The sequence below is a fragment of the Canis lupus genome, chromosome 9 (genome assembly GCF_003254725.2).
Source record: "Canis lupus dingo isolate Sandy chromosome 9, ASM325472v2, whole genome shotgun sequence".
Taxonomy (NCBI): Eukaryota; Metazoa; Chordata; class Mammalia; order Carnivora; family Canidae; genus Canis; species Canis lupus.
The window spans coordinates 56555155-56569791 of NC_064251.1; the positions used below are offsets into that span (position 1 = coordinate 56555155).

The 14637-nt window shown below is 54.7% G+C and overlaps 1 protein-coding gene and 1 long non-coding RNA gene across 3 annotated transcripts in view; one reads left to right on the top strand and one right to left on the bottom strand.

Annotated features, from left to right (window-relative positions):
- Nucleotides 1-11569, bottom strand: part of DNM1 (dynamin 1) — a 45598-nt gene extending 34029 nt beyond the window's left edge. The window contains 1 exon segment of the mRNA XM_035721095.2: nt 11298-11569. Within this exon segment, the coding sequence (XP_035576988.1) occupies nt 11298-11458 (161 nt within the window). The 5' untranslated portion in view covers nt 11459-11569.
- On the top strand, nt 9916-14046 carry LOC125755777 (uncharacterized). 2 transcript variants are annotated; one of them, XR_007413087.1, is made up of 3 exons: nt 9916-10243; nt 10604-10781; nt 13671-14046. It is a non-coding gene; the product is annotated as an uncharacterized LOC125755777 (long non-coding RNA). The 2 variants fall into 2 exon arrangements; XR_007413086.1 differs by lacking the exon at nt 9916-10243 and having other exon boundaries at nt 10313-10781.
- Nucleotides 14047-14637: the final 591 nt, after the last annotated feature.

Consider the following 14637-nt stretch of genomic DNA (forward strand, 5'->3'; position numbering starts at 1 on the left):
CCCCTACGCAGACATGGACCTTCCCTGGAGCTTTTCCCTGAGAGGCCTCCCCTGCACAGATGGGCCCACTCGGCCCTGGCAGACCTGCAGGTTGGCGGTCAATGAGGTGCTGCATGGAGAGGTACAGGGAGCCCAGGGCCCAGCTGGAGGGGTGGTCAGGGGTCTGGGCCAGGCTTCACCAAGTCACTGCCTCCCCAGGGTTACTTAAAGGACAAGCAGCTTATGAGAAGCAGAGATTAGAGGGGCAGGGCTATGTGTGGGAGTAGAGCCCCTCCTCAGACCAGGAGCTCTTGGGGCCAGGGTGTGGATGGGGGTGGCAGGGTGGGGAGAGGCCCCATCTCTGTCCTGGCCCAGGTTCTCAGAGTAAGACCCTCATGTAGCCTGCAAGGACAGCTTATTAAACTGTGTGTTACTCAGATATGCTGGGTGAGGATCTAGTGGGGCTGGGGTGGGAGAGAGGGAATATGGATTTTAATAGTCATTTTTGGGGGCACCTGGGTGGCTCAGTGGTTGAGTGTCTGCCTTTGGCTCAGGTTGTGATCTTGAGGTCCTGGGATCTAGTCCCGCATCAGGCTCTCCTCAGGGAGCCTGCTTCTCTCTCTGCCTGTGTCTCTGCTTCTCTCTGTGTGTCTCTCATGAATAAATAAATAAAATATTTAAAAATAAATAAATAAACAGTCATTTTCATGTTTCCTTTCAAGTTTAGTGGTCAGGAGCCAATGCCAGGCAGAGGCCCTGGTTTCGAATCCTGCCTTGGCCATTCTGCGATCTGGACAAGGCTCTTTACTCTCTGTGCCTCAAAACCTTCAGCCTCTAAATCAGCATCATAGAAACTGGGCATCATCTGCTACCACACGTGGGCTGCAAGGTCCATGGAAGCTCTTCATGCAAAGAGCTTAGGCCGGGCCTGCTACATAGAGGGTGCTCAGCAGCCCCAAGGGGCTGCCCAGGGGCTACCTATTCTCAACCCCCTCTCTAGGAGAGTTCCCAAATTTCAGCAAGGAATGCAAGATCCCACAGAGCCCTCTGGCCGCCTCCTCCAAGCACTGACTGGGGTCTCAGGATTCTGACCACAGAATGTTAGGTGTAAATGCAAATATTAGATGCCTGCTGAGGAGGAGAAGCTTTCAGAGACCATGTCATCCCTCTACCATTGTCTAGAGGAGGTGGGGGACGGAGGCCCAGAGAGGCACCAGGAGCTGTGACGGAAGAAGTGGCTAAAAGGGGACCAGGGACTCACACCCTGGGCAGGCAGCAAAGAGCACTAGCTGGTTCACACGTCCAGACTGAGGTCCTTGCTCCCTGCTGGCTTCCCATGCTCACCACAGGCCAGGCAAGGAGTAGGTGCTCAGGTAACCCTCACAGGAGCAAGCATAGCTGAACAGCTCATGGCTCCTGCCCTCCACCTGGACCCACGGTCCCCGGCACTCTGTTATAGCGGGGGTTAGGGCCTGATCTGGCCTCCAGCCAGTGCCACCATGTACCTCCCACCCGGCTCCTGTGTAGGATGAGGGAGGACAGAGAAAAGTGTGCTGGGCCCACCAGCCCTGGGAGCCATGTGGGAGGGGTGCATGGTGGCATGCCAGCTCTCCCTACTCATTCTGGACAGATGGTGGTATCCCGAAGAGGCTTTGCCTTGCCATCTGCAGAGGCACCTTCAAACCTGAGGCACAGGGAGGGTGAAGTAAACACCTCTGAGGACCTCCAGGCACCACATGCTTCCTGTGTGAATTGGCACTGTCACACCCAGAGGGGTCTGGAGGAAAGACATCAGAGGTCCGAGGAGACCCTCCTCTACTCCACTCTAAGACCTGAGATCTGGGGCCAGAACTCAGGGACGCTGCTTTCCAGGTCCTGTTGAATACAAACCACACCAGAAAGCAGCATGCTCCGGCTAATGCGTACCCAGAGGCCGTCTTCCTCCCAGGTCTCCTCTTTCCCAGGCTCTGATGTCACACACGCCCAGTGTTGAATATCAGAGCTGCCAAGTAGGAGCTGTGTGGCTCTGAACAAGTGACCATACCTCTCTGAGCCTCAGTTTTCACATTGGTAAAATGGGTTGCTGTGAGGTTCATCTAACTTGATGCCCGAAGAAATGGTAGCTATTATGATTACAAATAATATGACTTGCTGAGTAAGCTGAGGACCCAGGCTGGGCTCCCACCAAATGTGCAGCAGGGAGGGAGCTGGAAGGTGGGTCTCCTGGGGGCCGGCTGGAAGAGTGGGCTGGTGGGCCAGACATTTCCAGCCAAATCTTGCCCCTGAAAGCGGAAGGCAAGGGGGAGGCGGGGAGGCTGGGAGGTGCCCTCTGAAGCACGGAGCTGGAGTGGAGGCCAAGGAGGGGGTGGGCCAATAAATACAGTTGGGAGGAGGTGAGGGTGACTTCAAGCAACAAGTCTCTCTCTGTTCCTGCTGCCCCAGGAGGCCCCAGGCATCATGCAGCCCGTGAAATTCCAGCTAAGGTCTGAACATTTCAGGGCAGTCCTGGCCTGGTTTCCCCTGATGCTCTGATGCCCTGAGAGCAGGGACTGGGCTGGTCCTGTTTACCAGTGTCCTCTGGAGTCAGCAGGGCAGGTAGCTGGCACTCAGGGCAACCCTGCTGGCCTAAAGAGTGTTACCCAATGTCATAGAGCAAGTTGGTCACGGGGTAGGATGGGCACCCAGGGCTCTGGACTCTGAGTGCAAACTCTCTCCTCAGCAACTGTTTTCCCTACTAAAGAAAAGCTATGGGGACACCCGGGTGTCTCTGTGGTTGAGCGTCTGCCTTTGGTTCAGGTCATGATCCTGGGGTCCAGGGATCGAGTCCCGCATCAGATTCCCCACAGGGAGCCTGCTTCTCCCTCTGCCAGTGTCTCTGCCTCTCTCTCTCTCTCTATGTCTCTCATGAGTAAATGAATAAAATCTTAAAAAAAAAAAAAAAGAAAAGCTATGATTTTTCCTTCCTCCTTATCCTTCCCTCCTTTCTTCCTTTTTTCCCTCCCTCCCTTGCCAGTGTTGATGACTTTATATTTTCAAGATGGAAATGGATGTCTCTTTTGCCTCCGACTTACAAAAAATCATGTTCTCCCTTTGAAAAAAAATTCAGAAAATACACAAAATGTTTAAAAAATAAAAAGCAATCATCATCCCAACACCTGGGGACCACCCTTGTAAACATTTTATTATTTACAATAATGACCATGGCAAACACAGAGGGCTTGCTGACTGCTAGTCAGAGGCTCTGCCGGGTGCTTGAAAATCTGCATCATGACAAGGCTTCTTTCTGGGGTGAGGGAAGTGTTTTAAAATTAGACTATGATGGTGGTTGCACAACTCTGTAAATATACTAAAAATCATTGAGTTGTGTACTAAAAACAGGTGAATTTTATGGCATGTAAATTATACCTCAATAAAGCCTGTTTAAGAAATCTGCAACCTAAAAAAATAAAAATAAAAAATTAAAAAATTAAAAAAAAAAAAAGAAAGAAATCTGCAACCTGGGGCACCCGGGCATCCTGGCTCAGTCGTTGAGCGTCTGTCTGCCTTTGGCTCAGGTCATGATCCTGGGGTCCTGGGATGGAGTCCCACATCGGGCTCCTCGTAGGGAGCCTGCTTCTCCCTCTGCCTGTGTCTCTGCACCCCCTCGCCCCGTCTCTCAGGAATAAATAAAATCTTTAAAAAAAAAGAAAGAAATCTGCATCGTCTTTTTTTTTTTAAGATTTTATTTTTTAAGTAACCTCTCCACCCAAGGTGGGGCTTGAACTCATGACCTCGAGATCAAGAGTCACATGCTCCACTGACTGAGCCTGCCAGGTCCCTCCCCGCATCCTCTTGATTGATACTCACATGGCCATGTGAGGCAGATGTGATGAGAGATGGCCCAAAGCCCCCTCACATGTACACACACACAAGGGGCTCCAGTCTACACTGTAGTGGCTCTGTTTGCCTAATAGCTCATCAAGGGCATTTCCCAAGTCATTCAATACTGAGCTACATCTGGATCCTTATTTATTACCACCAGTAGCTCGATGCAAGAGTATCTCAGCTCCATCACTAAATTATTTCCCTGCTCAGAGCCTCAGTTTCCTCATTAGTGAAATGGGACACAGTCCAACAGCTCCTTCCCAGGGCTGCTGAAGGAATGAATGCCCTAAGAACCTGGCTGTGGAAGGACCTAACAGGGTGCCCATTGGTGGTACCATGAGCCACCTGCACACTCCTGTGCCAGGTGCCTTGTGTGTGCTAGTGAGCGTTGCGTTCCTTCAAATTTGGGACTCAGGGATCCCTGGGTGGCGCAGCGGTTTGGCGCCTGCCTTTGGCCCAGGGCGCGATCCTGGACACCCGGGATCGAATCCCACATCGGGCTCCCGGTGCATGGAGCCTGCTTCTCCCTCTGCCTGTGTCTCTGCCTCTCTCTCTCTCTGTGACCATCATAAATCAATAAATAATTTAAAAAAAATTTGGGACTCAGGTCAGAGGTGAATGTGCATTCACCTGCTGAGATATTTCTCCCCATCCTGCCTAGTGGCCTCACTTCCCCATACTCAGACCAGATGCATCTGACAGGAGTGATAAAAGAGGAGGCATTAATAAACAGCTAAAACGTTCATAGGAACCGTGGTTGGGGCTGCTGTCTGCTGAGAACCCTCAACCTAAGGGGGTTCTCTCTTAGAACCACCTCTCTCTTCCTCTGCAGCCCCTCATCCTGGGAGAAAACTGAGCCCCAGCCCCTACACTGAGGGTCAGGTCATAGGGGGAGAGGGTGGTCAAGGAAGGCATCCTGGAGGAAGTGTTGACCGATATGAGACTCAGAGGATGAGCTGGTGAAGGAGGAAGACGAGGGCATGGTGAACATGAGGACAGCATATGCCAGGAGAGTGAGGAGGGGCATTTTTCCATGCATGGGGAGGAAGACACAGAGGGGAGGCTGGTCCCAGAGCCTTCGGCTAGGACAGTGGGAAGATGCCATTTAGGAGACTGCCTTGAACACCTTCCAAGGCCAACAGTCCTTCTTCCTGGTGCCTAGCAGCTGTTCCAAGTTGTTAGAACCACTGTCCCCACACAGCTCTGGTTCCTTAGCCAGATTTCAGTCCAGGTTGGGGTAAGAGTCCAGAGCGACAACCAAGGCGAGCAGAGGGGTGTGATATATACACACATGGTGGGGATGAAGAGAGCAGACACTGACACGGAGGCGGGGGACTGGTACATGTTCCTGTCCTGCCTCTGATTCCATTGCTGCAGGACTTCAGACAGATCCCTACCCTCTCTGAGCCATCTTGCCATGTGGAAACCAGGAATGATAGTCTGCTCCTCCAACTAACAGGAAAATAATCAGCACTGCCCTCGGACATGGGGACTCAGGGCCCCCGCCCCATGTTTAAGAGGTCCTTCTTTGGATCTCCAGAGCAAGGGGTCCCCAGGGGCCAAGGGTCAGTGTCCAGCTGGAGCCTATGCACCCCTCCTAAGCCACACTGAGTGCTCTGGAATTCCCTCTCCCACTCAAGCTCTCTTCTGGGGTCTGCCCCGCCAAGGTCAGGGAGATCCTTTCTGGCACCCTGGATGGAGCTCAGATGAGAGGGTCTGGTGTCTGCATGTGAACCCAGGGGGCCCCTTGTGGTTACAGGACACAGTGAAAAGGGACAGAGTCAGCCTGAGGGGATGGGTTCCACATCCCGTCACAGAATCCCGAGGAGTCTGAAATTCTCCATGCAAACCCAGTCTGCCAGGTTGTTATGAAAGCATGTTTGTCAAGGTGGGAGGGCCGAATGCATTGTGTTCAGCGATCCCCTGGCTTGATTTATAACTGGAATATCCAGACATATGGCTCGTGGGCCTCCATTTCTGCTCTTATTTCATACCTGATAACACTGTGCCCTAGATGGGTCCCCTCCAGGCCACCCCCCACCTCCCCACCAACCACCCCCCCTTGCATCCCCTCCCCTGAGGTTCTGACCCTGTGACCTCAGCTAAGGTCGTTGGGGGGGAAACTCGATTCCATTGGAGCCTGGATCAGATGCTGTCTGCCAGAGTCACCTTTCATTCCCGACTCCTTGGGGCCACTGAATGGGGTGGGGGTTTGGTGAAGATGTTCTCCAGCCTGGGTTGAGCACACGAGCCTAGCTGTAGATGTGTGTTGGGCATGTGGCAGGTCCTGCTCTGAGCACAGGATGGCTGCCTGGCAGTGAGTTGGCTCCTGGGTGCGGGTGGCGGCTGAGGGGCCACCTGTGCCTCCCCACCTTCCTGGTCTTACTGGGGCCTCTGCTCCTCACTCGGTGACACTGCCGTTTGTCTGGGTTCTCAAACCCATCGGGCTCTTTTCCTTCTTGGGCCTTTGCTCAGACAGGACCCTCCACCTGGAATATGTTCGCTCCTTTGCTTGACTGGGTCCCTTTTTTGCTCAGGTCCAGTCTCAAATGCTACCTCCTCAGGGGGCCTTCTCTGGCCTCAGTGATGATGCCGCTCTTCAATAGAAGGCTCCCCCGTGCCCTTCTTCAACTACATGACAAAAGAGCCCTTTGTGTGATTTAGTGTCTGTCTGTCTTGCTCAGCTGTGAGCCCCCTGAGAGCAGGGATCAGTCCTGCTTGCTCACAGCTGTATCTGCAGCGCCTGGCACCTTGCACACCAGGCAAATGTCCCTCCTCTCTGCCTTCTCCCGTCATTGAGTTTCAACCTACAATGTCTTAGATAGCCCCTAATCCTCCTTGGCCTCAGTCTCCAAATCTGGGAATTGCAACCACTAAGATGTGTCCCAAAGTGTTCAGAGGATGAGGCGAGCTTAGTAATGGGGAGTGGGCTGTCCCCTACTGGAGGGTCTGGGGTTGAGCATAAGAGGGGTTCTCAGAGGCAGAGACCGGCACCAGGGCTGTGCTGGGAGGAGAACATAGAGGAAGTGGCGAGGAGGTTGGCAGGAGGCAGGGAGCCTGAGCAGGGGTAGGCAGAGTCACTAGGGAAACCCAAAACCTTGCCTCTCAGGCCGCCCCTTGGGCTCTGGGCAGAGGCCTCCTGCCCCTACCCGCACCCGAGCCGGCCTCCCAGCCTGTCCCTCTGTGCAAGCAGAACAGAACTGCCACGTCCTCTATGCTAGGCCTTACCTGGAGTGTTTCGTGGGTGTTATCTCAACACTCAGCACAATCCCATGAGAGAGGTGCTATTATAACCCCCATTTTATAGATGAGGAACTAGGAGCTGAGCAGGGTTTATGAAACACGCCCAAGGTCATTTGGCTTATAAGTGGCAGAGCTGAGCTACAAACCCAGGTCCAATTCCAGAGCTCGAGTTCTCACCCCCTCTGCTGAATCCCCACTGGCTTTCGCCTCCCCAGGAGTCAAGCAGGCAGGGAGGGCAGGTGCTATGCATTTGTCAGCCTACTTGGCACCAGAGTGAGCGGAGGGGAGTGGAGGCTGAGAGCCTGTCCGGGGCAACTTATTCTTGGTTCTGGACAGGTGTCGCAAGGAGGGGGCATGCAGCCAGGGGCAGACAAAGGATGGCCTAGGGCAGCAGGCACCTGCTCACAAAATGCTAGGGTGACCTGAGACCCTGCACACACTCCTCTGTCTACACTTACCCTGAGATGATCTCATCTACTCCCATGGGTATAGATCCCACCTCTATGTGATGGATGACTTCCAGACTTACACTTCCAGCCTGCCTTCCCCTGAGCTTCCAGCTTGCATCACCACACTGCCCACCTTACACTTCAGACTCAACATGCTCAGAATCCACCTCCTGAGCCTACCCCCGCCCCCCACACCTGCTCCTCTTGTCCTCCAATAATGGCACCAACACCCACCCAGAATCAAAGACACTGGCGTCATCCTAGAGTCCTCTCTCCCCACCCTGCACATACCATCTACCGCCAAGTCTTGTGGGACTTTCCTCCAAAATATACCTTGAACTCCACTGTTCTTCTCCCCCTCTATGTGGAAGCCCTGGCCCAGCCACCCCCCCATCAGCCGGCACCTGCTCCCTGGGGCAGCCTCCTCACCTGCTGCCCCCACCCAAGTGCTGGAATCAGCTCAAGTCCCTCCACTACTTCAGAGCTTCCGGCAGTAAGGAAAGGAAACCCAACTCCTCTTCAGAGCCTAAGGGCCTTCTAGATCCAACCCCTGCCTACCTCTCTGATGCCATGTTGCCCTGGTGTACCAAACACCAGCCACAGTGGCTCCTTTCTGTTCTTTGTTACTGCCCCAGGGCCTTTGCATTCACTGTTCCCCCAGCCTAGAATACTTCTCAGTCCCATGGCTTCTCATCTCAGATGCTACCCTCTCCTAGAAAGGGACCTCCTTTCTTTCTGACCTCCCTGTGCAAAGCAGGCCTTCTCCCTCTCAGAGGACTGGCCACATTCCCTCATTGTCATCTTCATATATGTGCTCCTGTGTTTACTATTTCAGTCTCCTCCTCTGGAATGCACAGCTATTGTCTTTTCTACCCTAGAATCTCTAGTGCTGTGACACTGTCGACAATCCACAGATGTCTGAATGACTAAATGAATTAACCTCAGTTTCCTGTTCTGTAAAAGGGGGATGAAGAAGTAGTATTGAACCAGACAAGTCCTAGCAAGTCCGGCAGCTGCTGTGCCACTTCCACTGCAGAGCTGACACCAGGGCCACCTGGGGGTGCCCAGGAGCCCACGCTGGCCTGGGGCAGCCTCTGCTCCCTCCGGTTTATTTTCCACTTCCTCTCCATGGGGGGTTGGCTCCTGGGAAGCCCCAGGAGGCAGAGCAGCTGTTTCCATGCTCACCGGTCTGGGGACCCAGCCCTAGGCAGAGAGGTCAGGAGCCTATGAGGGAGCAGTGGGGCTGGTGAGGAGCACTACTGAATTCCCTCCTAGGGCCCCAGCCATGGCCTCCTCACTAACTTTCATGAGGATCAAATAATGCTTTCCCACCCATCCCTCCACCTCAAGCCAAGTCCTCCTCACTGGCCCTGGGCCCACACCTGGACACCTCTCACATCCTCCAGCAGAGCCACTGTCAGAGGGCCCCGAGGCACAAGGGACGAGAGGACCCGGGCCTCTGGGGGCACAGTCCACATCTTGCTCCACTCACCAAACTAACAGGGGCGCAGGCTAGCTGTGGCTGGGCTGGCCTGCTGTGTTGTCTACTTACTGGCACCTCTCTCGGCTGGACAAGGAAACTCCAGGAAGACAGGGGCCAGGTCTGCACTGGCACACATAGGGCCCCAAGCCTAAATGACCATCCACAGCTCCCTCGCACATGTTTACAAAGGGGCGTTCACACCCATGAACTCCTTGGAGCCCCATGCCACCCTCTCAGGCAGGTAGGGCAGCAAGGGTCAGCGTTCCCATCCCACAGATTTGGAGGACGGCGGCACATGCACCTGTGTGTTCCTGTGCCCAGCTCAGGGCCCGGCTCTCATGGGCTCTCAAGATTAGGGTTAGGAACCTGGGCTTTGGAATCGAATAGATGTTGTCCTTCTTGGGTAGGGGGACATCTAACCTCAGGGGTCTGTCTCCTCAGCTGCAGGATGGGCATCATAGCACCTGCCTCAGGGGGCTGCTGTGAGCCACCCGACAGAGAATGGTGTAGGGCACATGAGAAGGAGAAGGGCTCAGCAGAGGGGGGCTGAGGTCACCTGCCCCCTCCCTGACCCTATGCCTCCTGCCCAGAGCACACAGCCTGGAAAAAGCAGGTATTCAACACATGTTCAATGGATCGAAGGTAGGAATAAGGTTTCTACACTGTCAAGTGCTGCATTTCCATGGGTGCCTTTTAAAACACTAGGGCCTCTGGGCTTTTCTGTCTCCAGAGGCCCCCACCCTACCCCCTCCCCCTGACTGCTGGGCCACAGGGAAGGGCCCCATCTGTGTATGTCTTGCCTGTTTATGTCTACAGCTCTGGGGGTCACGTGAGCAGGAGAGGGGCTCTGTGGGAGCCCGTCCCCAAGAGACAAACGGCCTCCCCCGCTGCTGATCAGTTGGGCCCAGCCACCCCCACGGTGGCTTCCCAACATCCCCCAGATACGCTGCTCTTGTCGGAACCCTTCCCTCCAGCCCCAGGGTTGGCACTGGGCTTCCCAGGTCATTTGAGGGGCAGGAACAACCATCCAGTGCAACTCTCCTTCCTAGAGGCGGACACACAGGCTCAGAGAGGGCAAGTGATTCACCTGAGGCTTCACAGCAGAGCCTGGCTTGGATCCAGAGTGTTCCCCTGGGAGGCAGGGGCCTCTGCTTCCCTCCCTCACCTGCCAGTTGCTTCCTTAGCGGAGAAGGTCACGGGGAGAAAGCTAGGATGTCTGAAGAAGGTGAGGGAGGGAGATGCCAGGGTGGAGAGGCCAGTGTCACTGCCTCCTCCCTGTCTGCCCAACCCCCTCCCCGAGAGCCTCCTCTTCTCCGGCACCGAAAGGCCATCCTTGCCTCCATTTTCTCTGGGGATCCCGGGCGGGGAGGGTCACGACCCCACCTGCCCCCCTAAACCCAGGACCTTTTGTCTCTGCGGCTGCCCCCCGCTCCTTGCCACCTGGCCTCCCAGCGCCCTGTAGGATCAGAGGCAGGAGGGGGATTAGGTCGTGCAAATGGCTCCCCCCTCCCCGCCATCCTGCTTCCCGGTCTTAGTCATCTCTGCCCTCTGCCGCCTTCTCCCTCCATTACGATCCCTCTGCCAGGCCCGGGGCGTGCGACGGCTGCGGGACCCCCACCCGGGGCGGCGGCGGAGCCAGCGGCCGGCGGCGCGCAGGGGGAGCAGAAGCGGTCCCGCCGCCACCCCCCTCCGGCCCTGCAGCACCCCAGCCCCCCTCCCCTCCAACGCCGCGCTGCGCACGGATGGCGGCGGGAGCTGCAGAGGTGTGTGCGAGGGGGGCGGCTGTGCCTGGTCCTCGAGGCCCGGGGACTGTCCTCTCCCAGGGACACAGCTAGGGAGGGGGGCCTCGTGCGGGAGGGAGCTGTCTTCCGCGGAGCCCCGGGCTGGGGAGCACTGCCCTTGGTGCTGCCCGCTCCGGGGGCCGCGGGAGCCGAAGGGAGGCGCTGAGTAATGCAGGCCCCCTCGGTGCCCATACTGGGGGGGGACCCCTTGGCAGTGTCTCTCCGCGGAGCGCCGTCTTCCCTAAGGATGTGGCGGAGGAGGGGGGCGTGATACCGTGGCCCGTGGCTTGACGACGTCTGCGGACAAGCGGGGGGCGCTGCCGCCGCTAAGGGGCTCTCGGGGCTGGGGGGGCGCCCTCCGTCTGGCTGGAGGAGGGGGGCGCGCGGTCCGCGGGGGCAGCGCCAAGGGCTGCGAGGTCGCGGCGCCGTCGGGGCTGGGGGCGGAGGCCCGGGGACCCGGGCGGGGGCAGTTCGCGCTCCGGGGCGCGCCGCTCCTACCTGCCTACGAAATTCTCGAGCACCGAGCTCTTGCCGGCGCTCTGGCCGCCCACCACCGCGATCTGCGGTAGGTCGAGGTCCGCGTTCTGGCCGATAGCGGAGAAGGCGTCCTGCAGCCGGTTGACTAGCGGGATGAGATCCTCCATGCCGCGGTTGCCCATGGCTGCGGCGGGCCCCGCGGGCTGCGATCCGGCCGCGGCTCCGGCTCCCGGCTCCGGTTCCCGGCTCCGGCTCCTCTGCTGCAGCCGCGCGCTCCGAGTGCCTGCGCGCGGCCCCCCCCGCCCCTCCAGGAGCCGAGCGGAGCTCTGCGCCCGGCTACCGCCAGAGGGCGCCCTCAGCGCTGCAGGCTGGCTGCCGTGCGCAGGTGCCGCCTGTGGCATTATGGGGATTGTAGTTTTCTCCGCCTGCGGCTTTTGGGGCGCTTGAGCCGTGTCTGGGGAGCTCTGATGCTGCACCGTAGCCATCATTGTTGGAAATGAGCAAGGTCTCGCCCCTAGTCCCAGGCCTCTTGGATAATGGTCATGGCTGTCTCACTCCATCTTAAGATGAGGAAACTGAGGTTTGGAGAGAGATGGGTCTCCTTCAAGGTCACAGTCTCCGGACCTGGAGTTCCACTCTGCCTCACTGCCTTCTACTCTAGGTTCTGACACTAATTCATGGCGGCATGCCCCTTCCCACCATTAGGCCTCAGTTTCCTTGTTTCTAGAAGGAGACAGAACATTAATTCAACAAATATTTATTGAGCACCTACTATAAGCCAGTCCCTGTTGTAGGCAGAGGAGTTACAGTAGTGACCAAGACTGACAATGTCTTTACCCTCAGATCTCACATTGGGTTGGTGGAGACAGATAGGAAATGAAAAACAGGTAAACGAAAGACTAAAAATGAAAATAGTGTGCACTAACAGTGATGGAAGAAGTAAACAGGGTGTGAAGAGAGGTACTTACGTAGGTGCAAAACGTCCACTTAGCCTGGGAGGAGTTGGGTGGTTCTCTGAGGAGGTGATATTTGAGAAGAGACCTAGAAGATGAGAAGGAGCCAGGCCTGACCCTTGGAAGGCCTTCTTGGGAGCGTTGGGACTTCTTGTCCTAGAGTGTCAGTCTTTGTCCCAATCCATCAGGGTAGTGGTAAAACTGGGACTCAAATCCAGGACTCTTATAGCCCTACCCTGTGTATCCCTTTCACATGGAGAGGCCGTGGGCCCCAGCCCTAGCCTTCCACCTTTGATTTGGAGGAACCTAATTTGGACTGCCCACAAGGAGTCTAGGAAAGAAAAGCCAGCCTATCCTGTGCTGTTAGGCATCAGCAGGTCACCCTGCTGTGAATCCAGGTGGTGGGGAAGCATTTCTGGGAGAGCAGTGGCGCCGGCAATCAGAGATTGCATTCACTCACCTGTTTAATGCATATTAACTGAGCCAGGCACTATGCTAGAGCCCAGAGCAGTGAGCAAAATGGACAAAGTCCTTTCCCATATGTGGCTTATACCCCTATGTGGAAAAAGAAACAAAGCACCAATAACCCAATAGATATGACTCTGTCAGATGGTGATGGGTGCTTTGGAAAGCAAGAAAGCTTGGGAAGGCTAAGCGGGCAGGGGGGTGGGTGGATAGTGCTGTTCTTTGTTTAGAGTGGTGAGAGTAGGATTCTGGTAAAAATGTGAGCAGAGATCTGAAGGAAGTGACCCATATGGACATCTGGGGGTGGGGGGATTTTCCAGACAGGCAGAGGAGAATGAGCAGGTCCTGTCCTAGGAGGGATTTAGTCAAGCTAGGTGATCCAGGTCCCTACCCATCTCTGAGCCTCAGTTATCTAATCTGGGTAATGGGGATAATGAAAGATTAGAATCCCTGTGAGGGGCGTGGCACTGGCTTGGTGCTCACGGGAATTTGATTAAACCAACTAATTGAGCCTGTTTCTCCCTCTGCCTATGTCCCTGCCTTTCTCTCTCTCTCTGTCTCTATGAATAAATAAAATAAAATCTTTTTAAAAATAAATAAATAAACCAACTGATTGAGCCCTCCAGGCAGCTGGAGTATTAGCTACACACAACACCCATCCTGAGCAGCTGCTTAGGGCCAGGCCCTTTATTATGCTCTGAGAACCAGAGAGGGCAGAGATGAAGCCTGGTGTGGAGCCATTAATTTGGGGAAGGGGTGCAGTTTGCCGATGTCTGCCCAGAAGGGTGCCATCACGGCTCGTTGTTTTTCCTAGTTACAGTAGTGAAACTTACTGTAAAAGTCAGACTTTACACTGTGTTTGAAAGCTTCTGGTTATCCTCCCACCCACAGATAACCACTATTTATAGCTTATATGGTGTTTATTCTCTGGATTTTCCTATATATATATTCATTTTGTTTCATCTTGTTTTTATAGAATGGGATCATACTATAGGTCTGGTACTGCTTATCACTGACGCCAGAACAGCAGCTTGGACATCACCTGGAGTTTGTCAGAAGCATGGAATCTCGGGCCCTGCTCACGGTCTGCTGGATCACAAACCTGCACTTAACCAAGAGCCCCAGGACATTCCTATGCACATCAAAGTTGAAGGAGCTCTTATATATATTATTATATAAAACTTGAGAGGTGGTGGGAGCTGGGGGAGGGGTTTAACAAAGTCATTCTACAATTTACCTGGAAAAAATTTTTTACACAATTGGGAATTGGCAAGAAATGTTTTGTAAAGCATGATAATGGTGGGAGCTTGTGCTATCAGGCATTAAAATACATTCCCAAACTGTAATAGTCACACCAAGTGGTAGGTTGCATCATGGGAAGGGATGGGTAGATTCCTGGAGCAGAAACAGGTCTGAATGCAGATCTACATGAGTATGAGAGTTTATTACATGAAAAAGGTGCCACTCAGATTAGAGGCAAGAAAGAGGCCTCCAGGTGATGCTACAGCGTCAGACTTCATATCAGATGCAAAGAGATGGTGCCTCTCTTCTCCCTCTGAACATAGTCCACTGGGGGGCTTTGCCAGCAAGGGATTGGTTAAAAGCAATTAACATGAGGCTAGCCCTGAACAGTATCCCCCAAGGAGTTACCAGCCATTGTCTTGTCTGGTCTTCAAGGAGTCAACACAAAGTCTTATACATTTTTTAAAATGTTCAACTCCCTCCCCATGAAAACATCATCTAAACCGATACCGTAAATTAGAAAAAAGGAAAGAAAGTGAACCTCCTCCATGAGCTCACTACACACGTATATTTATTTTTTCCAAAATTAGGATCATGGGCAGCCCAGGTGGCTCAGTGGTTTAGCGCCGCCTTCAGCCCAGGACGTGATCCTGGAGACCCAGGATCAGGTCCCACATCAGGCTCCCTGCATGGTGCCTGCT